General features: G+C 43.9%; 1 protein-coding gene across 1 annotated transcript in view; it reads left to right on the top strand.

Moving 5' to 3' along the window:
* The window catches only part of ILDR2 (immunoglobulin like domain containing receptor 2), a 59,379-nt gene extending 45,738 nt beyond the window's left edge, over positions 1-13,641 (top strand). The window contains exons 6-9 of the mRNA XM_061121770.1: positions 6,329-6,442; positions 10,283-10,499; positions 11,610-12,285; positions 13,533-13,641. Of these exons, the coding sequence (XP_060977753.1) occupies positions 6,329-6,442; positions 10,283-10,499; positions 11,610-12,285; positions 13,533-13,568 (1,043 nt within the window). The 3' untranslated portion in view covers positions 13,569-13,641. The remainder of the gene's footprint in view (positions 1-6,328; positions 6,443-10,282; positions 10,500-11,609; positions 12,286-13,532) is intronic.
* Positions 13,642-27,604: the final 13,963 nt, after the last annotated feature.

Here is a 27,604-nt window from a genome sequence, read left to right as displayed (position 1 = left end):
TCCTTCCCTTCCAGCAGACTTCTACATGTCATTTTATTGGCAAGAATTATGTCCTGTCTCCATTCCTAAACCATATTGACTTGGACCCACCAAGTCTCATCTCTGAGGCCAAAACACCTATTCACCTCAGAAATGAACAGTCAGAATTCTGTTAGCCAGGAAAAAGGGGAGGATGCACAACCAGCTTTGGCCACAGCTAGTCTGGCTCATGTTACCTGGCTTACTGAGTCAGAAGTGAATTCTTCATGATCCCTACCAGGCACATTTCTGTACTCATTGTCCCATGGACAGAATTACTGATGGCATTTAGCTATTTCTCCTTTAAGAAAGGTGGCTTAAGCCAGCATTCCATGTAGATTGTTTTTCAAAGAATGTTAGAAGTGTTAAGAAATGCTGATTTAAAAGATGTAAATTTAGCCTCTTTTATATTTTTATGCTACTTCAATTTTAGGGTAATCATCTAGCAGCAGTAATTTTTCAGATTACATTTGTACACAATACTCTTTGAATGTTCTGTATAGTTGAAAAGGCATCTTTGATGAGCTATATATAGTATAGCCAGTTAGTTACCAAATGGGGGAGAGAGAAAAGGAATCCTGACTCCTCCTCCCATTCTTCATAGCAGCTATTTATTACCTCTTTACAAAAAAAAAAAAAAAAAAAAAGGACTGTATCCTTCTGCCCTGCTCTGGATCCATTGCTTTGGTTCTCTTTTTATTGAATCTCCAAATCCCACCCCATTCCCACCTCATGTGTCTGGCCTTTCCTTCTTTAGTGACTTCTTCCTGTCAGCATTCAATACATGCTCAGATCTCTCGCATAAAAACACAACAATTTGCAAAACCCCTTAGTCCTCTAATGCTGTGTCCCTGTCCACTTTCCCCTCTTCACAGATAAGCTTCTTGATAGAGTTTTGAATATTTAATGTCTCCTTTTCCTCTGCTCAGCTAACTTCTGTCTTGCTGTCACTTTTACCTCTCCAAAGACCAGCTCTTGCCAAGACTGGCTTATTGCTAAATCTAATGGATGCTTCTCAAAGCTTGCCCCTCTTGACTTCTCAACAGCATTTGCCACCCCTGATGATACATTCATATTCTTTGCCCTCCTCAACACTGTATTTTGTAGCTTTCCCTAGCCATTTCGCTATATGCTGGCTGTTCATCTCTGCACATCCCCTAGATGTTGGTGTCTCTGTTTTGTCCAAGGTCCTCTCCCTGGGAAATCTTACCTTGTGCATGGCCTCAGTCATCATCTGTATGCTGATGACTGCCAGTCTTTATGTGCATCCTCTCTCCTGCTCCTCAGTCCCACATATCCAACTGCCTTCTGGACATTTCTACCTGAATGTCTTTCAAGCATTTCCAATTCAACCTCTATCTAGGAAAGGGAATTCATCTGCTGTTTCTCAACCTCAGACCAACTCCAGCATTTCTTATTTCAGCGGATGGCACTGTTATCCACCTAGTAGCCCAAACCAGAAGCAGGGACTTGATCCTTTTTCCTTCCTGTTCCTCACTTCTCTCATCCAATTGGTCACCAAGTCCTTCAGATAGGCTCTCAAAATAACTTTGAATTGGACCATCTCTACTCAACTGTCCTAGTCATTGCTGCCATCATCTCTTCCCTTGCTTGAATCCATTTTATTTTCATATCTACCTGGTCTCCACTCATCCTTCTTACAAAAGAACTGAATAGGCAAGTAGGGTTTTAAAATGTCATTTTTCAAACTAATAAGGATATATGCCTACTGTATGTATACAGAGAATATGCAAATTTTAAGCATCACTTCTCCCACAGCTGAGCTGCTATCACCCTGGGGGTGGAATCTGGCAGCTGTTCCATTATCCATAAACAGTCTTCCTTAGCTTATTAAGGTAGGACAGGAAGAACAAGGCTATAAACCCATGGATATCTGCCTCAGACACTTTTGCAAGTTCTACAAATTGGATTTGGTGTTAAAGGGGAAATTAGCTGAAAAATAGTTGAATCTTAATTGGATCAGAATTATCAGCTCTAATCTTTTTTTTTTTTTTTCCAGCTCTAATCTTTTAACAATAAGAATTTTTTAAATTTGGCATCAAAATGAATATCCCAATATTCCTTCTCCAGTAAAAATCAAAGTTGGTGAGGCTAGTAAATTAGAGGAGCTGAAGTATGAAAACCACACCAACCAAAGGACTTGGACCAGGCTGAAATTCAAAACAGAAATAAGTCTTCCACTGACCCGGAACTGAAACATTACCAGGAAAAAAAGTCATTTTCCAAAAAATGCTGGTCTTTGGCCAATAAAGATATTGTAGGATATTTGTTATTAAATATTGTAGGATATTTCTTTTTAAAATATCACCACACCTCAGAGAGTTCTCTGATCTAAATTACAGATAAAAATCAGCCCGACACCATTCTGTTTTCAAATCAAGAAAAATTTAATGAATGCCTACAAACTTTTTCTCAAGGAGTTTACAGTCCAGCAGAATGGTTCTGGGGGGCTTGTGAATGGAAATAAAATGAGTGAAAAATAGAAAGGAGCATGTGATAAGACTGATGTCTGATGTCAGCTCAGAGAAGGCAAAGGCTCATCTGCTTGGAGGGATCAAGAAAGGTTTTCTGATGTTTTCTCTGCTCCTGACCATATATGTGATGCAGAGTCAGTTCCTACCACAATGAGAGGATTAGTTATAGTGTGCTGCCCAATCAAATTTACAGCTTTTGATTAAAAAAAAAAATCTTTTCAAGGGAGAAGGGCCCAGCTTTCTAACTGCTGAAACCAGACGGACGATGCCTCTGGAGTCTACCAGTGCTCCACTCTGTCCTTTTTGACAAAGGAGACTGATTTAGATTTCTGAAATTATGAGCTGGTGTGACTGAGAATAAAAGCTGAAAGTACTGGGCTGGCCTAAAGGTTTGTTCAGGTTTTTCATAAGATGTTACAGGAAAATCCAAACAAACTTTTTGGCCAAGCCAATACATAGCACAGTAATGTCTCTTTATAATGCCAGTACTGAAAGGCAAAGCTGACATCTTCATCTGAGACTGTAAATGGTTACTATAACTTTTCAGAGGCACAATAACCTATGCATACATGATCAGTCTGTGTCATAATTAGGAGCATAAATTGTTATAATGACACAGAAAGCAATCTAAGCTCCAATCCAAGTTGCAGTTAAGGGAGATTTCCAACTGTTGCTTGAGGTGGCGGCCTTCTCTCACCACCAGGGGACGGCTGGTACATCGTCACATATAGCAGTACTCTTCCCCCTTTAAGTATTACTGAATGTCTGCCTTAACAGTGCTTCACATATTAAGAACACCTAGATAAAGACACAGCTGCAGGTAGAGTAGACCCCTTCTTTAAGGCCTGTAAACATGCTCCTTTTCTTAACTAAAAACGTTGTTGTTTACATTCCCTAAGTTGTGTCCAACTCTTCTGCAACCCTAGGGACTGTAGCCCGCCAGGCTCATTTGTCCATGGGGTTCTCCAAGCAAGAATACTGGAGTGGGTTGCCATTTCCTTCTCCAGGGGATCTTCTTGGACCAGGGATCAAATTTGCATCTCCTACACAGGCAGGTGGATTCTTTACCTCTGAGCCCCTAGGGAAGCAGACTAAAAATACAATCATCAATAAAAATAACAAAACTTGCCTAAACCTTGCTGCTCCTTCAAGCTACCATTCAAGGCTTCCCCTTCGTGTTCAAAATTCTCCAACAAACCCATTGCATGTCTCTTCTGCCTTACTTTGTAATTCCTTGTAATGCAGTTTCTATTCCTGATTTTCCTTTCATTCATTCATTCATACAAACTCACATGTTTGGGGTGTCTGCAATGTGCTAGGCTCTAGGCTAGGTGCTCAGGAATCATAGATACACAGAGAGAACTGGTCCTTGATCTCAGGAAGTTTACAATCTAGAGAGAGAAATTCTACTGTAAATAATCTTTCTTAAGAAAGCATTAACCTCACACCCATCCCCAGGCTGGCACCATTTCAGCTCAACTAAACATACTATGTTTATTTAGGAATATACTCTGTGTAGAGCACCATCCTGGGCTTTACACTGAGCTAGAATGATAAGCATTTTTTCCCCTCAAGAATCTTTCAGAAGATTAGACATTTATACAAATCATTTGAAACAAATAGGAATATATTAAGGGACATATGATGAAAGTTCAAAGTAAATGATTTGTAATTTGGGGGTTGGATAGAGAGAGAAAAGAGAAAACTTTTCTAGCTAGAGAAAAAGAAAGACTTTTGGATGAGATGTTGTTTGTGCTGCCCCTGATAATTACAAAGAATGCAAAGTGCTCCACTGAGTTGGTCTTTGTTGTCTTCTTTCTTTTTTTCCTTTTTTGGTTTATGTATTTGTCTTCTCTGACTTATAAGATTATTTAAAAGGTGAAAATTATTAGTTGTATTTTGTAGGCATGAAAACTGAGTCCTGGATAGGTCACCACTTATTTGAGGTCCTTGTGGTCCACAGGGTGCCCAGTTCCCCACTCCCCAGCCCTGTGTTTTATCCATCAGGCACAAATGCCTCAGAACAGACATAGCATAGTTCTGTGGGATAATTGCATTTTAATTGAACTGTCTGTGCCTCTCTGTAAACGCCCCTGCAGAGATGGAAGGGTGCGGAGGATGATAAATAAAACCATTTCTGCTAATAATTGCTTCTGCATAAGGATTAAGGATCTAACCTCTGGGAGAAGGTGTCACTAAAAAGCGTGTGCTGAGATTCATTAATTTTTTAAGTAATTCCACAGTTGAAGCTGCATGTGGACTGCCCATCCTGTGCTTATATAGAAAACCAGTGCACCTGCAAATGGGTGTGTGGGCGTCTTCCCAGTTTTCAACACCAAGGCTGTGATTAGAGTCGGTGAAAGATGATATTTTAATCTTTCACATACATGCTTGTGTAGGGGGCTATGTCCACAGCAGGGGAACATAACCAGAGAGCAGAGAGCAGAACGCAGAACTTTCTCCAGAGATGCATGCAGTTGTTTGGTTTCTTTATGGCATTTTCCCTGCTCTGGGAATAGAGAATGTTGCGGGTGGGTCATCTGCTTCCATCCCCATTGTATGGTCCTGACTGGCCACATGGTAGGATAGTGCCTCAGATGCCCAAGGTCCACCTCTGGGTTTTTCCTTTTTGTCTTTCTTTTGTCTCTCTCTGCTGCTTCTGGCCCCAGACTCCAGACAGATAAGAAGCCCAGTGTGGTTGGGCTTCCTTCAGACTCCATTCCAGTCCCAGCACTGCCACTTATTGCTGAGCAAGTTATAAAACTTCTCTGAACCAAAGTTTCCTCGTCCGTGAGATGTGGCTGCTGACAGCTAACTCCTTTTGCAGTTTTGAGGACTCAGTGACCACGGAAGGCATGCAGCACAGGGCCTGGCACGTTCCAGTGCCCGCGAGTGTCGTCTGTCACCATTGCTGTTCTGTCCCCACCCCAGTCCTTTCTCTTTCTTGCTTTCTCTTTGTCTTATCTGTGAGTATTAGATCTGCCTGTGTCTGATCACCCTTGGGGCTGGTATTGCATTAGATTGATGCTTAAGTGATACCGGGCTTCAGCAGCCTTTGTCTCTGACACCATGAGTGATGAGAATGTGGAGGATGGTATTCTCTCTCATGCTTTATTTCTGTTTTGTTTTTATTAAGCCCTGAAAATAGCACCTGCCTGTAACCACACTGCAGCAGGTTGACTTAATCATGTCTAAAATATGGTATTCCCTTTCCTAAGGGGAAAATGCTAAAGAAATAATAATGGAACCATAACTAGTAATCCATGTATTTTGCATTTTATTTTGTTCTAATGTGTGTAAAGCCTGCATATCTAATATTAGCTTGTATGCATCACCTAGTTATGGAATTTTTGTACAATCTCCCAGGCAACTACAAGTTTTTAGGCCACTTGTGTGACGGTCTCTGACGTTTGGGTATCTGTCTTAAAGCTACATGTGCTTCCACCAAGTGAAGGTATGATCCTCAGACTGTAGAGTGATCTGTATCCCTAGTCTAGAAAGTGGTCTTTTTTAGTGTGAGTATACTCCCCCAGACTTTGAGAAGATGATCTTTAAGTGGAGCAGTAAGAGGTCAGGAAGTAGGAAGGAGAGGTCAGGTTACTGGAACGGAATTTTTCGTTGATGTGCCAATCCTCCATTCTAATGGAGCCATCTGGTAAAGGGTATGGTTCCATATATAGAAGAATAGGTTACTATTTCTGGGTGATTTCAGAAAGAGCTGTTATATCTGGGACCCATGTTTTCACCAGTAAGTTACATGGAAGTCACCTTTTCCTGACTTTTTTCAGCTTGCTATCTTGTTTGTTTCTCAACAGTTCGCAAAGGTTACCGGATCCAAGCTGATAAAGAGAGAGACTCCATGAAGGTCTTATACTATGTCGAGAAGGAGCTGGCCCAGTTTGATCCAGCCAGAAGGATGAGAAGCAGATGTGAGCATCTGTTAGTTTCATGTGATCTGTGCATCATGCTAAAAGGGATTTGGGGGTGACCATACATGGGGAGCCCTCAGCTTTCAGGGTCAGAACTAGTAGGAGTGCTGGTGACACCACCCTAAAGAAAGTAGCTTTGAGTACACGGAGGAAAGAAAAAAGGGGTTCTGGTATGAATAATAGGGTGGTAACAGGGAACTATATTCAATATCCTGTAATAAACTATAATAGGATTTAAAAAAGAAAAGAACAGTGCAATCATGTACCATCTTGGCTTCTGTTGCCTCTTTCCATGGGGCAGTCAGTATTGCTGGGCTGTGCAGTGGGGTTGGAACCATTTTATTAAAACAGCCTTTCCCTACTACTTCCTTTAAAATATATTCAAAATAATGGCTTACAATGTGGAAGCTTCAGTATCAGTTTTTTCCAACATGAAAGGCCCAGTTTTTTCCAACATGAAAGGCCCTAGCCTCGAATGACAGTCCAGCTGCCAACTTGCCGTATCAATGAAAGTAAAAGAACAAGTCTGCCAAATGAATCTCGTAAAAAAGATGCCTACATTCCTTTCAGATACCCAGTGGCAGAGACTGAGGGGCAAGCAAAAAGTCAAAAGAATGTTTTACTTATTGAGTCTGTAGGCAGCAGGGCCCCAACCCTTAACTCACCCACAGACCTTGGAGACTTTGCAGCTGACATAGCTGATTCTTGATTTGGACTCCAGATTAGTATCTATCATGAAAAGCAACACAGGGCAGGTCTGACATGGATGGGCTAATTACCAGAGGTGCTGGCAGGAGTGGGAATGTGGTCACTACGCTTCTCTCTTTGAACCCTCCTTGCCTTGGAACCAACCCGAGACTCAATGGCATTGTTGGGAAAACAGTCCCAGACTAGAGGAACTTTATTCAGATTAAGGACAACATATTCCTCCCAGTTTGCAACTCTAATTTCATCCTGTCTGAGTTGCATCCATTGCTACCTCCTCCCACCACACTGGCTATAAAAAGACCATCTCCAGATTGGAGTGTCAGGAATGCAGATGTCACTGCGCTTGACAAGCGAGTTGTAACAGTGTTGTCATGGATCCCTATAAGGGGACAGACAGTAGAGATAGTCAGAGTTCGCGGAGAAAGAGCCCATGGAGGAAATCTGTGAACTCACAGCTCAGAGGAAAAACAGAGGTTAGAAATAAAGGGTAGATCCCGCTTTAGGTGATGTCTCCCGTCAGCCTGGATTAAAGTGGTCTCCAGAGGCCTGGCTGGCCAGAAGGAATCTTAGAGTCCAAGGGGTGGCCTGGGTCAACAGATGAAGAAACAAAAGCCCAGAAGGTTGAAGTGACAATATCAGGACTACAACCGAGGTCTGCGGATTGCCGTCCTGTGCTTTTCTGCTCAACTAGAAACTTTGGAGCCAACTGTGGATGGTGCCATGGCTGCAGTAGCAGTTTATATTCAAAGATCACAGCCTTCTAACTCTTAGGACTTTAGGATGTTGGAGCTGGAGGAGACTGAGATTGTTGAATCTACCTCCCTCATTTTATGGAGGAGGAAAGGGAGGCCGAGAGGGAAAGTACCCAGTGCCGGTACTTACTGCCAGTGCCAGAATTGGAGCCCAGAGCTCCTGGAACCTGCAGGTTCACATTATAATAACTGCACAGAGATGAAGTAGAAATCTAAGTTCTCTTTACTTTGAGAGGTTCTATCCCTAAAGAGCAAAGTAAACCCTGGGGTGGATCGTGGCCATGGGATAGTCTTGAAGAACTCATCTCATAAAATGAGCCACACATAGTTTCAGGTGTGGCAAAGGACTAATAGATTCTGTGAGAAATGGGAGTTTCAGGGTCAGGCCCATGAATTTCCCAGAATGTGTGATCCTCATTCACCTACTCTTTTTAAGTAGGGGGTTACTCTGGGGATATTTTAGTCTGGAATCAGCAAACCACAGCTCCCAGAGCACATATGTTCCACCTCCTATTTTTGAAGTAAATTTTCTTGGAACACAGCCATGCCAATCTACTTGTCTTATCTATGATTCCTTTCATATTGCAATAGCAGAGTTGAACAGTTGTGACAGTAAGACTTGCAAAGCCTACAGTATTTACTATCTGGCCCTTTACAGGAAAAGTTTGCCTCTCCTGCCCTAGAGTTCCATTATTAGGTGTCTCTGAAGTGGGGGATGTTGATGTTCATGTTCACTGTGGCAGAAGTTTCAGAACAGCATACAGCCTGGACCATCCATCATATGAATGGAGAAACAGCTCTTCCTCACTATCTGAAGAGATGAAAAATGTCCATTATTCCCTGAAGTTTAAGGCAAATTCTGAGCCAATAATGTAATTTTTCAATAAACACACTTGGTGCATTTTAAAGTTCTCTTCTGTATGGTTCCCAGAAGACTGGAATTCACTGGCATCGTGAGAAAAGGAAGAATCTAGATTTTATTAATCAATAGGATCTGAGTTATTTCCCTTTAAAGTAGGCAGGCACTAGACCATTCTCCTTGCGAGGAGCAAAAGACTTAGATTATAATTCAAAACCAACTGATCACATGACCAAACTGAATTGGCATTCCTGGGCAGCCCTGTGTCCTGGTCAAACAGGACAAGGAAGTTGTGTTTACACCATGCAGGGAGGCCCTCCCTTCCCTTCATGGGTGGGAACCAGCAAAATTCCTCTGCTCCTCTAAGGACTGTTGGGGATGGGGAGGAGATAAGGTAGAGGGGAACCTGACGCACACTTGTGCTTCCCACATCTGATCTTAGTGTACCTCTCATTCGGCAGCCAGGCCCTACGCCTTATAATTGTTGATTTTGATAATAGTTTGAAGTTCAAAGGATTTTTAGAAAACAAATGGATTCAGTTACATTACAAATAGATTTGCTAGATTTACTTTTTAAGTAATGTGAAATTCAATCCATTTCAAAGTTTTATAAATAAATAGTTTCTTTTTTTTTTCTCCTTTCCAGAAAGGTCCTTATTCACAAGTGCTTTTGGCCACCCTAAAAAATGAGAAAGTTATGACCATCCCCTCCCTTTTTACATTTTTGGGCTGGGACCAGAGCATAAGTGGAGGCCCATAGACCATGAGTGCAGCCTAACCTTCCCGTTTTCTTCCTACACTTCCAAACAGCTATCCTGGCCATCCAAGGCCACATATACTTGGAATAGTCTGGGGAGTGAAGAGGTCTACTCAGGCCACAGAAATGGACTTGGTACTGTTCAGGGAAAATATTCCAGGTTCCTGGATGAACATCCAGAAGCAGGGTGTGCACACTCTCTTCGTCCTATGGACTCCATGCTCTGTGGGGAGGGGCACAGCAGCAGCTGGGATGGGGTGCATGTGAAGCATGGCATGGGACTGACTCTGAAGGCTCCATCTTGGGACGCAGATAACAGCAGGGAAGATACTGTGATCCATGGCTTTTCTCTCTTTTTGCTCCTTTTGCCTCATGCCTGGGATCATCATGGCTCATCACTGATTTAAACAAGAAGAAGCAAAACATTTGAGCAAGGATGATGATATACTAGGAGGAGACCAGCTGCAGAGAGCCTAAGTTCTGGAAAGCCTGCCTTAGGTGGAACAACAACAATTGTTTTCCTATTCCAAGAACAGAGCATGTGGGAAGCCTCCCTCTCTGTAGGCAACTAGGCTTCCAACTGAAGCCAGTTCCTGCTGAGCTGAGAACACAAATACCATTAGTTCAGGTCTACAACCCACCCTGGACAGGACTGAGACCCTCGGGTGGGAGTTTCCCAAAGCTTCCAGTCTTAGCCCTTAACCAAGTTCCTGATCTGTCCTCCAGGAAGAAAGCTCTGTCATGCTTCGTTTTTGTCCTTGCAGATAACAACACCATCTCGGAACTCAGCTCTCTGCATGAGGAGGACAGCAGTTTCCGCCAATCTTACCATCAGATGCGAAACAAGCAGTTCCCTGTGTCTGGGGACTTGGAGAGCAATCCCGACTACTGGTCAGGTGTCGTGGGAGGCAGCAGTGGGGCAAGCCGGGGGCCCTCGGCCGTGGAGTATGACAAAGAGGATCGGGAGAGCTTCAGGCACAGGTGAGGGTAACTGTGGCAAGGCAGCTCTGGTGCTGGGCGCGAGGAGGCAAAAGCTGGGAGGCAGGATGGGTCTGAGGCTGCAAGGATCCAAGAAGGCTCTGTCTGCCCTTCTAGGTTATCCTGCCTCATCTCCCTGTGGCTATTGAACATCCCTTTCCCACATGTATTAAGCAAGGGAACACGAGGCACCATGTGCAGAAGTAATCAGTCAAGGCTCTTTGAAGAGGGTACTCTAGACCCCTTAATGAGCCCTGCTGACATTTCTTTGCCCTTCTCATGTTTTATCTTGTAACCTCTAAAAGACCCCACCCATCATCTCTCTCATTTTTGATCATTTGTTTTGTGAAAGGTCAAATGCCAATTATACTGTTGGATTTGATTCTCATAATTCTAAAAGGCAGGCACTATCAATGTTCTCCCAGTTTTAAGTTGGGGAAGCTGAAACTTAAAAAATTCTGAGAACTTACACAGGGTCATGTGGTCAGTGAATGTGAAGGGACAAGATGTGTGCCTGGTTTGGTGTGGCTGATGCCCACTGATAGCGCCTTCCCCACTCACCTGTCCTTTATATTGAAGGACAGTAGATTTGCTCTTCTCTCAAAGCACCAACTGCGGGGTCCCTCTGGCCTGCTGCCCCGCGAGGTAACCTGCCCTCCGCTCTGAGGAAGGAAAAGGCCTCTCTTTATCACCAAATATCACAGGGCTCCGTGGGCCACAGCTGTTTGGACAGCAGGCCACATCGCCCATGCCGGCTTTGAGGGTGTGAGAAGTGAGTCAGGACATACCATAGTGGCCAAAAGGAGGCCCCACGTGTGTTTCAGCACCGTGTAGATCACAAAGTAGTTTTATTCACACAACCCCTTAATCCTTAAGGCTAACTCACCAGATGGACGGACGCCTTGACTTGGCTGTGATTCTGAGGCGTGAGAGGCGCCTGGGGTCATGCATCCAGCCAGGAGCAGAGCCGGGTCTCGGGCCGCGCAAACTCCTGAGCGAGGCCCGACACGATGGGATCCTTAGATCCCAGCGCAAGCTCCCTGCCTCGCGCGTCTGACAGGTCTTGGGTACCTGGGCCTTCCAAGGACTGACCGGCGCCTCCTCTGCCCGCAGCCAGCAGCGCTCCAAATCGGAGATGCTGTCCCGGAAGAACTTCGCCGCTGGGGTGCCGGCCGTCTCCATGGATGAGCTCGCGGCCTTTGCCGACTCCTACGGCCCGCGGTCCAGCAGGGCGGACGGCAACAAACAGGAGCTCCGATGCGGGAGCCGCTTCGAGCGCTCGGAGGCGCGGGCGCACGGGGGCCTCTATCAGGACGGCTCGCTGGAGGAGTACTATGGGCCGCGGAGCCGCAGCCGGGAGCCCCTGACCGACGCGGACCGCGGCTGGTCCTACAGCCCCCCGCGCCGGCGGCCGCCGGACGACGCGCACTTGCCGCGCCTGGTGAGCCGCACGCCGGGCACCGCGCCCAAGTACGACCACTCGTTCCGCGGATCCGGGCTGGAGAGGCAGGTGCGGCCGGAGGGCGCCAGCCGCGGCGGCAGCCTCGAGACGCCGTCGAAGCTGAGCTCGCAGCTCGGCCCTCGCAGCGCCTCCTACTACGCCTGGTCGCCGCCGGCCACCTACAAGGCGGGCGCGCCTCCGGGCGACGAGGAGGACACGCCCGACGACACGTTGCCTCCCTACAGCGAGCTCGAGCTCAGCCGGGGCCCGTCCTACCGCGGCCGCGACCTGCCCTACCACAGCAACTCGGAGAAGAAGAGGAAGAAGGAGACACCCGTGAAGAAGACGGTGAGGCCCAGGCGGCCTCCCCGGGGGCCGGCGGGCACAGTCGCCATCCCGGGGCCGCGGGGCTGGGGAGGAAGGAGAACAGAGCGGGAGGGCCCGCCATAGATGCGCAGACGCCGGGTGGGGCCCGGGTGGAGAGAGCAGGCCCTCCTGCCTGGGGAATCCGAATGTTAGGCTGCTCTGTCCCCCACCTCCTTCTACCTAGGCAGGACCAGGTGAAGTAACTGGACTTGGAGCCCGGAGCGTTGAAAAAAAAAAGCAGAAATAGCAGATATGTAGGTGCAGCAGATTAGCATTAATGGCCAGCTTTAAGAAGCATTTGGTATCAGGGATTCTAGGGGGTCATTCCCACCACAGGCCTTGAGGTGGGACTATCTATGCTCTATGCATGCTTATATGTGCGCTCCTCCCTACCGCCTCCTCCCTTTAGAGTGAGGGTTTGTAACTTGCATCAAATGCCGGAAGAGTCCACATTCCAGAGGTCAGTAGCCGTTGGTATTTATGAAGGACAGCTCACTTCTTTTTTTCCTTTGACGTTTTATTGAGTGTAAACTGTACTATGCCTGTATATGTGAAGGAAATCTTTCCATCCCTGCCCAACTCATTTGTCTTTTGTGTAAGTGGCCTTATTTAGCCTTTATTGTTTTCCCTCTAAATACCAAGAGCTGCCCAGTGAATCCTGCAGCCGCCTAATGTGAGCTCTGAACCTCAGAGATTGTTGGCAGACAAATCACAGGTTGTTGTGGGTTTCCAGGGCGCCTCTGTGCTCCAGAGGCCCTCTCCAAGGCTGGGTGCTACTGCCTGCCTCTCTCGTCGTTTTGTTTTTCTCACGGTTCCCAGCAGCACGTTTGCTTTAGTGTATAATACAGGGAGAGAACATGGACATAAAAAGGTTCTGGCATGATTATTAACCCCTCCAAAACAAAACCTCCAATGACCCAAGTATTGTGAGTAGAGAAGGAACTTTCAGGTGATGTCAGATTTATGGTGCACCATCCACACCAACTGTTGTGGAACTGTAAACATTTTAGATATCTCTAAAGGGGTGAGAGGTTTTTCTGTGGTCGTGGAACTAAGTTCTATGAGATGCATGTTGGCTTCAGCACCAATTGAGGCTTAGGGGCAGTAGTCACAAGCTTAATGAAATGTCCTAAAAGTCAGAGTGTGCTAGGCTCTGCACAGGTGTGGATTCTTCCCAGAGAGCCATTTGTTGTGTTTCTTTAATCAAGCCTTTTCTGTTCTTTCCCCAGAGTGACTTTCCAACCAGGATGTCCCTTGTGGTCTGATATTTGTTTTCAAGACAACTCTCTGAATGACTGGGAATTGGAAACAGAACATGGGGACAAGACACAAATCCAAGAGCCAGCAGGCCCGGGACCTTCTTGGGCCACCACCTTGGAAGATTTGCTGATCTTTGCTTTGGCAAGGGATGGGGGGGCAGCCTTTAAGGGAGGCTGATTCCAAACCTCAGTGCCCATCTAACTAGTTTGAGAAACTTATCAAGAAAACAACTACAGGTGAACACATTCCCACACATGGAGTTTATCACCCAGAGTTCATCCTGCCCTGTCTCCTCCCTTAGCCAAAGCAGGATTCCTTTTCCATTTCTGAAAGAGAGTCAGCTCTGGACTGCTAATCTCCAGATAATGCCTGTGCTACAGTCTGCTTTTCCATACCTCCTGTGCTGGGCTTAGAGACAGAATCGATTACTACTATTAGAAGGCCTTTACCCACAGCAGAAGATAGCTTCAGGCAAAATACACCTTTTAGCCCCATCACTTCCCAGTCACTAGTCAATGACTGTTGTTACAGTGCACTCAGGCCTGTGGTGAGCTCAGTGACCATGACCTGCTGGACAATCACAGAAATGACTTCAATTTGCTGTTCTGAATGACAGTTCTTGGCTGGAACAAAACAAGAGCTGTCAAAGTGGTATTTCTTTCTCCACTCTGAGAACATGAACTGCTTTTTCTCTTTTGTCATAGCGACGTGAGTCTTGGACATCAAGGGCTCTTCTCGTCCTCCCCTTTCCTGGGCTGTCCACAGGTTGGTGCCACACACAGAGCCCCATGTCCCTCTGCACTCTGATTAGGTTATCATCAGGTGCCTTTTGATAAATGCTCAAGATACACATATGAAAGAGAAGAGGGGGAAGAAAAAGGAGGAGAAAAGAATAATGCAAAAGAAAGAAAAATGAGAAAGAATCTAAGAAGAAAAGAATGTATGGTCTCACTATATGTTGAATATGGGCCATTTCCTCCACAGGCTCCGCTGGCTCTTCTGTGTGTTTTATACTTCATTTACCATGAGTTGTTCCTGCCCATCCCAGTTTCATCATTCCAGAACACCTGAGTGTGGAACGGGCATCACCAGGCTGCCACTCTAGATGCTCTTCGGAGATGAGGGATACTGCTTTCTCAGGAAGGAGCACTTCCTACTCCGTGTGTGCATGCTAAGTCACTTCAGTCGTGTCTGACTCTTTTCAACCCCATAGACCATAGCCCTCCAGGCTCCTCTGTCCATGGGATTCTCTAGGCAAGAATACTGGGGTGGGTTGCCAAGCCCTCCTCCTGGGGATCTTCCCAACCCAGGGATCAAACCTGCTTCTCTTATGTCTCCTGCAGTGCAGGTGGATTCTTTACCACTAGCACCACCTGCGAAGCCCTTTTCTACTCCCACCCCTGCCTAAAGGATAGATTTTGCCTAGGTCTCTTTGGATTTCATAATTTGTATAGATTGTTTAAATTTTTTAGAAAAGCTACAAACTCTTCCCTTCTCATCAAGAAGTGCAGTCTATTTCTCAACCCCTTGAATTTGGGATTGGCCGTGTGATTTGATTTAGCCAGTGGCCTAATAACAGATGTGACAGAAGTAGAAACTGACAGATTCTTGTGCATGAGGAAATTTGTCCTCTCTTGCTGCTTTGGGGAACCTTGCATCACCACCAGGTAAATTAGCCTGGCTGGCCTGCTGCATGATGAGAAAAACGGCCCAGTTACCCCCATCACCCTAACTGGCAGCCTATCAGCTCTCAGCTGATTGCAAACTTGAGTGATCCCAGCCAAAACCAAAAGAAGAACTGCCTAGCTGAGCCCAGCCCAAACTGCTGATTGTAACTCAAGGCATGAGAAGCTGGTCCACTGTTTAAATGTTCATTTTTCTTCAAGGAAAAAGCTGACTTTTTTTTTCTTGTGTGAATATTTAACCCCCAAACCCCAGACTCTGTCTAACCTTAGGTGACTGTGAGTCCCTACTTTCTTGGGTAGACTTTTGTCAAAGCTTTCCACCCCACACTCTTGTGATGGGATACTTGTTTAGGTCAGATCACTGGTAGACAGTGTTGCTTGGTCTCTCTGTCCCTCTGCTTCAGCAGTGCTCCATCCTCTGTCTGTGGATCCATGGACAACTGCTGAAGAAACTTTCTTCCTGAGCATCTCTTTGGTCTTCTCTGGAACCACCTGACTGGGGCTAGGCCCTTTTCTCAGAGTACCATTGCACTGATGTCCATTTAATTCATGGCATTTCCAAACCAGTTCTGTGTGTGCAATGAAATAAATAAGTGGCTGGGTGAGGGTCAAAAGGATGAGTTGATATCATTGCTGGGGGTAGAACTGGCCTGCCAAAGGACTTCATAATGGCCTTGGCCTGTATGAGTTGAACCAGGAGGACAGTTCAGCCCACTGCTGGCACTTCCAAGGGCTGGAAGACACAAGCCATAACCCTGGTGCTGAGCTTATAGACTTGCTAGTGTCCTTGTCGTCCGAAAGCCTAGGTCTCATCTGTCTGTTTGGGCCCCATTTCCACTGGAAAAGATGATTAAAACACCAATTCTTAGTCACCAGCTTTGGATTTTAAATTGCTCAGGCAATTTTGGAGAATCTTGGGTAGCTGAAGTAGTTATTATTTCTTTATACTGAGCACTGTGTCAGGCTATTCACCACCAAAGAGCCCCGTAGCACCAGCTGCAGAGACCAAAAATACTGCTTTCGTTAGCCGGGGGCATTTGTGATTTTGGTGAAGGGAGCCATGGGAAAGAATTAAAATCGGAAACCTGAAGGCAACAAAACTACTGGCAGACAATAAAAAATACAAAGATGATAACAGGCTACTGAAGTAACCTGGGTCCATGGGACCAGGTTGTCCTCGGAAGGGCTGCGTACATCACTCAGACCTCCAGGTTTCTGGTCAAGAGAGCAAACAGTCATTTCTGGGTATGTGGACAGGAGACAAGTCTGACCGGACAAGTAAAGGCAAAGCTGGCCATCCTCAGCACCCTGGCTTTTCTCAGCACATCCTTCTGTTCCTTTCCCCCTGACTAGTCCTGTGTAGAAAGTGCTTACACATGTTAGCTTCCTTCCTTTGTTTTATTGGGGGTAAAAGATTAGGCTTGTGTAAGACAAGATCTCTGTCCATGCATGCGTGTGTGCTCACTCACTCAGTCAGGTCCCATTCTTTGCAACCCTATGGACTGTAGCCCGCCAGGCGCCTCTGCCCTTGGGATTTCCCAGGAAAGAATACTGAAGTGGGTCACCATTTCCTCCTCCAGGGGATCTTCCTGACCCAGGGACTGAGCCTCATCTCCTGCGTCTCCTGCTTTGGCAGTTGGATTCTTTACCACAGCCACCCGGAAAGCCCACTCTGTCCATGGGGACCCTGCAACTGAATAGAGGAAACAAGAAATCCCCAAGAAAGAATTGGGAGATTTTATACGTATAATATGAAATATTGCTATGGATAAATTACAACAAACCCAGAGAATTAAAGTTTTTTTTTATTTAAATGGGTATATTTTGATATCTAAGTGTTGTGTGTATTTGTCCATTCATCCTATTTAAAGACATGCTTAGTGATCTGAAAAGCCAGTGTTAAAAAATCTGAGCTGAAAGAGGTGCGTTAGAATGGGGAGGGGTGAGAGGCAGAGGGCTGGGTAGGATGATGCCGGAGAGTGTTTGCCTGTGAGTCACAGCTGAGTCAGGGACGTGTTGGATGAGGGGGCAAGGAGGCAGGTGCCAGGTAGATGAACTTCTTTAGTTTCTCATGCAGAAACTCATGAGGAAGCTGGGAGCATTTGCCATGGACCTGGCGCTCATGGGGTGCTCTCCATCTGCTCCTCCAGGGGTTCAGTTCTGCAGCCATGGAGTATTGCTGCCCACCTTCACTCACACAGGGAATATCTTGCAGAGATGATGGTTTTCCCATCTCCCTTTCCACACCAGGCAGACTGTGCAAACTGGGCATCGGAAATGGCTGTCACTCTAGCCTAAGAAACATCTAGACCTAGCCACACCTGTAAATATTTCTAGCCTGAAAGACTTCATACAGGTAATCCTTAGGCAGCCTTTGAGAGAGGCTGAGGCCACTGATTGTGCTGTAACCCAGCCTCTCTTTTCTTTAAAGATGGAGAAATAAACCACTGCTGCCATTAGAGAAGTCAAAAACCTAACTGAGTCTTTTCTTTTGGATTAGCATTTTCCCAAATTGTCTAACCATATAAGTTACCTGATTGCTGCTAAAAATGTAGTGTTGGGCCCTGCCCAGAAGATTAATAGGATGGGTCTGGAGCTAGGATTTGTACTTTTAACACATTATTTCAGGACAGTCCTGTGATCACATGTATTTGGAAAATCTTACACTAGATCATACCTCATCATGTGCCCCAAACACTTAGTCCTGAGGGTTCCTTGGGCTTTGAATATGTTTCTTCAGATGTCCTGGTGCAGTCACTCACCCTCCCTTGGGCCTGACAGTGGTGAAGCCCCCAGCAGTCTCACGAGGATGGCGGTGACTGGCTTACCAGGGTCCAGGGGTAGGAGCACTGTGCAAGGCAGAGAGAAAGGATGGCTAGGAACCCACCCTAGGAGGCTGTTCCCAACGCTTCCAGTCCTGGAATAGAGATCCTGTCGTGACAGTCTCGGATCTGACAGGAATTGCAGGTAACTTTCTCATTCCCCTGATGTCATTCTGAGCAAAACTTAGATCATGAATAGAAAGAAACAAGACCTTGGGGGAATGGCAAAAAGAAATCATTTTTTGAAAGATTCAGATCGCAGCCTGACTGGTCAACACTTTCTCCTTAAGACCCAAATTGAATGAGCAAACATAATAAAATCTATGTTACATATCCTTCCAACATCAGATTTAAATGTTGCCACAATCTTATAGGATTTTGAAATTGATTTATAGAATGTAGAGATCCAAATTCACCAAAATGGGGGCCAGGTACTTAAAAAAAGTACCTAGTTTTTTCCTGTCAGGATCCTTCCTCCTTTTCACCTGGAAAACTGTTCAATGAAGCTTCGAGTAAGGGACTTTTAATGTGAGGATGGAGCAAAGATAGTGTGAGCTGCTTTAAGCAGCAGCCTGAGTTTTAGCACTGCCGGAGGGTGATAGGAATAAAGTTTGTATTTTTCTGTGGTGTATTACTGTTTACAAAACACTTTCACATGCATTATCTCATTGATTCCTCACAGTGACCTCTATGGTAAAGGCAGGGTGGATGTGCTGGTCCCATCAAACATAAAGTAAAACTGAAACTGACAAAGGCCAAGCGATGTGCCTATTGTCAAATGACTTTTTAAATCGTAGAGCCAGGCCTTCTGACTGTCTCTCAAGGGTTCTTTCCAATTCCTACAATACTTGTGGGACTGGAATCAGCCCAACATCTGGGAGAAGAGTCCTGGAGGTGATGCTCACTCATGAGATCACTGGAATGAACCTGTCGAGACAAGCGCTGTGGGTTCTTCATCTTGCCAAGCATCGGCCCTCAAATGCTGCTGTGAGAGGAAGTCAGTTCTACTCAAGGAGACTTTCATTAGCCATGCTGGAGCTGAGAAAAGGTTTTGATAAAAATGTGCTTTAGATTTTAGAATCCTTCCTGAGAAGGAATTTCTGAGCCAAATAACAAATTCCTGTAGACTCAGAATTCCAAGGCTTGGGGTGAGGCTGGATACAGGTCCATGTAGTCTGGCCCATTTCTTTTGGGAAGGCTAAAAGAGCTACAAATAGCTTGTCTCTTACCTTGGCTTCCAAAAAAGTCACTCTATATTAACAAGTGTATTAAGCACTATCCAATGAAACTTTTCTTTGTGGGAATAAAGGACAAGGGAATAGAAGTGACAACAAGTCAAGAAAGGTCAGAAAGCCACTTCATGATAGTTGCCTGCCCAGTTGTTTCTGAGCCTTGTCTGTGGCATCAAAACTGAAATGTCTGTATCACTGTTGCCCATGACTTTTTTTTCCATATCAGACATATAAAGTGAATTTGGTGGTAATGTTTAAATAAAGCGTTTTCACCTACATTGGTTATTAAGAACTCATGATTTATCATAACTATGTTTAATCATGATCTATCATTAAATGATCTGAATAGAAAAAAAAAATCATACAATACATGACCTCCTCAGATTTTCTTAAGTACTGTAATGGAGAACGAACACTGCGGGACTAGAGGCAAGTACTGACAAAGTGCAGTGTATGTTTTTATAGATTTTAATAAGCTTTCTGTGGCCACTCTCACCAGTCTGCACAGACTAACACTCAGGAGGTGAGGAGTAGGACAGATGATGGGACAATGGGATGGTTCTTAGTTCATTTGCAAAAAGGGTCCAAGCATTTGCCTGCTAGAAATGGCATTTGGGGAAGGGAAGAAGTAAACCGTCTTGGGAAGATTAAATTCTGAGGAGGTTTGGAAAGTTCCACAGCATCCTAATTTAAAGAAGGCAACTTAAAACCTTTGTTAGCAAAGTGAAAGTTGAGTGTTAGTCACTCAGTCATGTCCAGCTCTTTGTGACCCCATGGACTGTAGCCCGCCAGGCTTCCCTGTCCATGGAATTCTCCAGGCAAGAATACTGGAGTGGGTTGCCATTCCCTTTCTCCAGGAGATCTTCCCAAACCGGTGATTGAACCAGGGTCTCCTGCATTGTAGGCAGATTTTTTTTTTTTTTTTTAACCAGCTGAGCCACCAGGGAAGCCCTTTGTTAGCAAAATAAGTGATAATTACCCCCAGAGAACTCTTAATCCTCTCTTCTTGGCCAGGCCCTCTCAAAGGAGTTCTAGACTTTAGGGGCCTGGTTGAATGAAAATTCTGTCCTTGCTTGAAGCATCTGGACTCATTTCTCTTAATAGTTAACTAAAAATGTTTACATGTAGATTTAACTTAAAGATAGACACTAAAACAGTTTAACTTTGATTACCTCCTTTGAACTTCCTGCTATTTTATCCATTTTTAAATTTCTATCTTTCCTTTCCACTTTAAAATATGGTATTGACTTATTAAGTGTTTGTTTAGAATCACCTACATCTTTTCTTTCTACATTTCAGATCTGCTTTTGAAATCTTCTCCCTTCTTTCTTTTCTTTTTGTATTTATTTGTTTTTAATTTTTATTGGAGTATAGTTGATTTACAATATTGTGTTGTTGCAGCAAATTGCATCAGTTATACATATACATATACCTACTCTTTTTTTCAAGATCCTTTCCCAGAGAGACCATTAGAAACACACACACACACACACACACACACACACACACAAAAGAAAGTATTGAGTAGAGTTCCCTGTGCTATACAGTAGTTGTTACTTATTCGTTACCTATTTTATATATAGTAGTATGTATATGTCAGTCTAATCTCCCAGTATATCCCTCTGCCTCTATATTCCCTGGTAACCATTAATTTGTTTTATATATCTGTGACTCTACTTCTGTTTTGTAAATAAGTTCCTTTTCAAAATCCCACATATAAGCAATATCATATACCATTTGTCTCTTTCTGTCTTCATTCATTCATTATAACAATTTCTAGGTCCATCCATGTTGCTGTGAATGGCATTATTTCCTTCTTTTCTCTGACCGAGTAGTATTCTATGGTATATAGGTACTACATCTTCATCCATTCCTCTGTTGATGGACATTTTAATTGCTTCCATGACTTGACTACTGGAAACGGTGCTGCAATGAATATCGGGGTGCATGCATCTTGTTGAATTATGGTATATACCTAGAAGTATGGTATATACCGGGTATATACCTAGAAGTGGCATTTCTGGGTCATATGGTAGTTCCAGTTTTACTTTTTTAAGGAACCTCCACACTGTTCTCCATAGTGGCTGTGACAATTTACATTCCCAATGATAGTGTAAGAGTCTTCTTCCTTCTTTCTGAAGAAAGTTTTCTTTAGTAATGGTCTATTGGTAGGATATTCTGTCAGTATGTATTTGTTTAAAACAAAATCTTTACTTCATTCTCCTTGAAAGATAATTTCACTAAGTATACAATTTTAAATCAATAGTTATTTTCTCTCAGTGAACTGAAGATATTATTCTACTGCCTTCTGGCTTTTGTTGTTGATTTGAGAAGGCAGTTACCAATCTAATTATCTTTCTTTCATAAATAACCAGCCTCTGGCTATTTTTAAGATTTTCTTGTTTCTAGTGTTTTTTGGCCTAATCAACATGTGACTGGTTGTGGATTTCTATTTACTTATTTACATTAGAATGTGTTGTGCTTCCTGAATCTGTGGGTTTTTCATTAATTATGAAAAACTCTCAGGCATTAATATGTCAGCTATTTCTTCTCCCCTTTAAACTCTCTTTTGAGAATTCTGATTTGAGCGTTTATTAGACTTTTTCATTCTATTCATATTGTTTAAATCTATCTTTTGCATTTTTCATCTCTTTATCTTTCTGTGCTCTCTTCTGGGTAATTCCGTCAAGTTTATCTTCCATTTCATTTTTTTCTCTTTAGCTTCCTCTAATCTCCTTCCTTTGAGTTTTAATTTTAATTAATAAATTTCTGTAAGGTGTGCATTTATAAAAATTCAACTTAGTTCTTTTTCAAATCAGTATGGTCATTGGCAATAGTGTTTTGCTGTTACTGCTATACAATTTCCTCTTATTTCTTTGAATATATTAAATGTATTAATTTTACACTTTATCCCCAGTAATTCCAATATCTGCAGTCTTCATGGGTCTGCTCATTCTCACTTGTGGTTTCTCATCTCCTTACATGTTTTGGAGTTTTTGATTGCGAATTCATGTTTGGTAAAATGTCACATTATATTGATGCCATTCAAGAAAAATATTTCTTGCTCCTTCTCTTTACCTGTCCTGTTCTCTCCATAGTAACTCCACATCTATATACATATACACAGCAGCCCTGGAGGATCCAGAAAGAATAAGTGATTGAGGGAAGAAGGAATGGAAGTGCTAAGTGGGAAAATCTAGAAAGTATATGCATTTCTCTCTAATGCAAACTTCTAAAGTAAAATGATCCTACAATAGGGGAGAGCAAGAAGTCTTAACTTTACAAATTATCTGGTTTGATCTTTATAAAAGAATCATCTTTTGAATTATAGAACTAAAACTATTTGGGTGAGTTGAAGGTGAATAGAATGCCATGTATTATTCAAGAGTGACCAAAGAAAGTACGGATCTAGATTTCATTCATGAAGCAAGGAAGGGCTTGACCCGTAGGATTAGAATTAGGCAGTTGTGGGGAAAAAAATCAACTATTTAATGTTTTAACCCTACTGATTTCCATTTGCTTAATGTAAGAGTCATATTTTAAAAAATAATTCTATTAATTTATTTAATTTATTTCTGGTTGTGCTGGATCTTCATTGCTTTGTGGGCTTTTCTCTAGCTGTGGTGAGCAGGAGCTAGTCTATACTTGCGGTGCACGGGCTTCTCTTGTTGAACGCGGGCTCTGGGGTGCACAGGCTTTAGCAGCTGGGGCACACGGGCCTGGTTGCTCTGTAGCATGTGGGATCTTCCCGGATCAGGGATTAAATCCCTGTCTCCTGCCTGGGCAGGTGGATTCTTTACCAGTGAGCCACCAGAAAAGCCCCCAAAGTCATATTTTTAAATACATTCAATTCAAGAAACAAAGAAGTAGGCTGATTTCAGGCTCTGAAAAAAATCTTGGCAGAGGCATCCTAATAATACTCATCACACCATTTAGGTGAGTTATGTTTTCTGCAGAATTGGTCTTAAGCATTTCCTGAGTGTTTATCAGGTGGCCTGAAATGACTCACCAAACACGGCAGGAGGTGTAGAGGCGGCTAGCAAGTTGCTCCGAGAAGGGGAGCGAGTTAGCCTGACACGCCATCTAGTGGCAGACATCTAAAGGCGCGTCTCGGGTGCTAACTTTCCAGGACTCAAGGTAGAATTGATGCTCTTGGAACTGTGGTGTTGGAGAAGACTCTTGAGAGTCCCTTGGCCTGCAAGGAGATCCAATCAGTCCATCCTAAAGGAAATCAGTCCTGAGTATTCATTGGAAGGACTGATGCTGAAGCTGAAACTCCAATACTTTGGCCACCTGATGTGAAGAACCAACTCGTCGGAAAAGACCCTGATGCTGGGAAAGATAGAAGGCGGGAGAAGAAGGGGACGACAGAGGACGAGATGGTTGGATGGCATCACTGACGCGATGGACATGAGTTTGAGTAAGCTCCGGGAGTTAGTGATGGACAGGGAAGCCTGGCGTGCTGCAGTCCGTGGGGTCGCAAACAGTCGGACACGACTGAGTGGCTGAAGTAACTGTGCCTCACGTTGTCTGAGAGATGTATTCTTAAAACACCGTGTATGAATTCACTTTTGGCAAATCAAACTAAGTGCATTAGGAGTTATTTATGTAGAAGTGATGAGTCCTTGTATATGTTCTGCAAGTTTAGATCTTGCCCTGTTATATTTTCAGGGTGGACTTCTGTGGCTACAGAGTTATAGTGAAGTCAGTTTACCATTAGCAAGCAAAAATTATATCCTTGAACTGTGCAGCCAAAGGATCTAGATAGTCTATTCCCTGGCTTTTGGCTGAAAAAATTTTGAATCAATATTTCTCTCTCTTTCTTCTTTGCTTGTTCACTTGCTCTTGCTCTCACTATTATGCTGTCTCTAAAAAACAAGTGGAAAAAGTTCCATAGTCTCTTACATGAAAGCACTTTTTATAAAAAGCAATCCTTGCTCTCAAGACATGTTTTCTTGTATTTTATTTACATATTTTGTGAAGCAGCCTAGCACCAATGTTTTCTTGGCTTGTTTTGGTTTTTCATGAGATGTTCGGTCTCCAGTAGAGCAAAACCATAGAGAGAGAGATGCCAACTTCTATTCAGCACCGTTCTTATAAAAGCCCTTTGTTCCACTGAATGAATCCATTTATAATGGACATGACTACCACTCCCTCCCCCCTCCCCCATAACCTCTGTGGTCAGGCAACTGGCTTTTCTTATTCCATCATGCCAGGGACAGAGCCGCTGAAGTTCTAGTTGAAGTTACTTTCCTTTTGCACAAGTGTTAGTAAAAAATCTTCTGGTGGAAAATAACAGAAAGCTATCTCAGACTAGCTTAAGGGAAAAAAAGGAAGAGAGAGAGGCTGTTTATCAGAAAGACCCTGGGATAGATCAAGGGATGGAAAAGAGCTGTAGGAACTGTGGGTAAATCTGCGTTGTATGTATTCAGATTCTCTCTCCATCTATCACTCACATCTATTTGACTTTTTATGTTTATATTTTTCCCACTGAGGACAGACCTTCTCTACAAGGCAGGAATATATCCAAAAGCAATTCAAGAGTTACAATTTTTCAGCTCATGTGGCCCCAGATAGATGAAGGGCCTTCCTTATGGGAATGATCTGGGGAAAGGCTTGACTGAACCGTTGTGAGGAATGTGCCCTTCTTTGAGCTCATCCTGTGGCTGGAGAGACGGCAAGTCCATTTCGGAGAGACAGCAAGTCCATTTTTGATTGGGGAGTTGAGATTTGGTGATGGACTGGATCACGGGATAAGAATATTTCTCCAGAGGAAAGAAGAAGGTGTTACTAACAGAAGTGGGAAAAGGGATGTGGGGCAGACAGGACACCAGAAGGACAGGCATCCACTCCTGCATCCTGGAAGTTTCTTCTATAGTCATGGAGCCTTGAAAACCCCTTGGGTGTAACATCCCTATGCAGGGCACTAGGGAGGCTGTTTTCTTTGCAATTCAGTGAAAATCCCGCCAGAGCCTTCCACATACTGGTGTATCTCCTTGGTTACCCTCTACTCATTCTAAATTCAGAAATCTGTCTCTGGGTCACTGCCTTAGTGAAGACTTTTCCTCTCTGTCCTGAGTCAGTCTAATATTCCCTCTTTATTCTCTCCTGCTTCCAGTGTTGTCCCCCTCATAATTCACCTTCTTTGTTGTCAGAAATTCTAGCTAGTTTTAAGAGAAATACTTGATGTTGGGCAAAAATGCCTTCTCCTTTCCTTTCCTTTTCGCAGAGCTGGGGAATTCTAGTCTCTCTGTGCACTTTCATTCTTTTCTGTACCAGCGGGAAAGGAGAACTAACTGGATTACTGAGAATCCCTGAAGCTCACCACGCCACAGTTTATGCATAAAGGTGAGTGTTCACGGACCGCACACACTTTTCTGGTCCCGCTTCCTCTTCCATTTCCTCTTCTCAAGATGCCCAGCACCTCTGAGCTTCCCTCCCTCGTGGGGGGCGGCACACGTGGGCTGAACCGGCACCAGGCGTCTCCACCTCAGACCACGGCTGTGTTCGCTCACATGTTCTCTCACATTTGTCCCTCAGAGCCCTCCTTTGACTTCTGCTCATCCTGTGTGCATGCATGTGGTCTCAGCCACAGGTGAACAGGGTCGTGCCTCTCCAGACCTCCAAGGCTGCTAAGACATTTGTTGATATTTGTACAGCTATAGAAAATTTACGGAAGTGTGTTGTCTATACAAACAACTTTTACATTATATTATGTAACTTTAAATATATCTTTTCAAAAAACTTATTGCTTCCAATATCTCACATACATCTGACCGCAGATTTGCTCTTCCTTTCCATTTCAGCATTTGACACAGAAATTGAAACAGAATACTTACTGAACCAAGTGTTAACAGATTTAAAGCAGCAGGTTCTTGAGGGGAAAATCCATTTATTGAGAGATGTTGCCTCAAGAAAAGTGAATGCCATGTCCAGGATCTCCCCATGAGGAGAACTTGGAGAGCACCCGTAGAGATTCTTCAGATTTAAATAAGTCCATTGAACAAAGGTAGATTTTCACAGTGATCCAAACTCTCATCACTCAGAGCAGGCCACGGGCATTTTCAAAAGGAAACCTCTTCTCCGGGTGTTTGAGGGCTCTTGTGTCTACTTTCAGTGCTTCAGAAGGAAAAATCTTCAAGAGCTGGCAAACAACTCTTCATCACAGCAAATGTATCTCTCATTCCAAGAAACTGTTTTTCTCTCAAGGAAATTTGAAACAAACAAACAAACAAACAAAAGTTTTCAATTCTTGACTTAAGGAGACCTAGGTTTGTTATATATATATATATATATACATATACATACATACATACATGTATACATATATATATATATGTATATATACATATAGCTGCCAAATGCTCCTCAGAGTATAAGAAAGAAAAAGGTCTACCCAAAGACCCTCACTGTAGGAACTGTAAGGGATGAAAAGGAGCCAGTCAACTCTGGCTTGTAGTAGAAGGCAGCCTGACAGTAGGCAGAGCCGGCCGGCACAGAGGATGGGGTACTGGGCTGTGTGCCAGCAACGGGTGGGTACCAGAGCCCCTGGATCCAGGCAAAAAAAAAAAAAATCAGCCACACATAGTTCATCCAAGAGGGAGAGTCCAAACACTCTCACACAAGCCATATTACACCTTGATAATGACCCTCAGTTACGAAAGTCCAGATATGCAAATATTTCCTAATCCAAAAACTAAAATAAATAGTTCAGTTAAAATCAAGATACCCGGCAAGATCAAAGTCTGACTTTGTCGCTCCCTGCTTAAAGCTTTTCTGGCTCTCCACAGTCTTCTCGGCATAAGGTTAAGTGCCTTAGAAAGTACAAGGCTCTGTGATCCAGCCTCTTCCTGCCATTGCAGCTTCACTGCCATTTTCTACTTGGACTTCTCTTTCTTTTCTTTGCTGTGCTCTCATATGCAGAATCATTTGTAGGACTCAAATGCACTGCATTGCTTTGCATCTTTGTGCCTTTATTGTAGAATGCCTTCTTCCTCCTCCTTGGGCACCTCCTTACACACATTTTAAGATTCATTTTGGTTGTCACACCCTCTAGGAATCCCTGCTCTCACCAGGCTGAGCTAAGAGCCCCAGATCCAAGCTTCTCTGTCAGTGAAGCTGTCACTGCAATCAACATGAATTCAAAATGATTCCTTTTTGTGCCTGTCCACCCACTGAAATGCAAGTTTTTTGAAAGTATGCTTTTCCTGTTTCCTTCTAATCATCCTGGTATGTGGTACACAATAAATTTCCCAGTGTTAGTTGAACTAAACCAACCAAAGTGAGCTCATGTTATGATGTT

This window comes from Dama dama, chromosome 20 (assembly GCF_033118175.1).
Source record: "Dama dama isolate Ldn47 chromosome 20, ASM3311817v1, whole genome shotgun sequence".
Classification (NCBI taxonomy): domain Eukaryota; kingdom Metazoa; phylum Chordata; class Mammalia; order Artiodactyla; family Cervidae; genus Dama; species Dama dama.
Note: the sequence above shows the minus strand (reverse complement) of the source record. Positions and strands in the feature narration are given on the sequence as shown.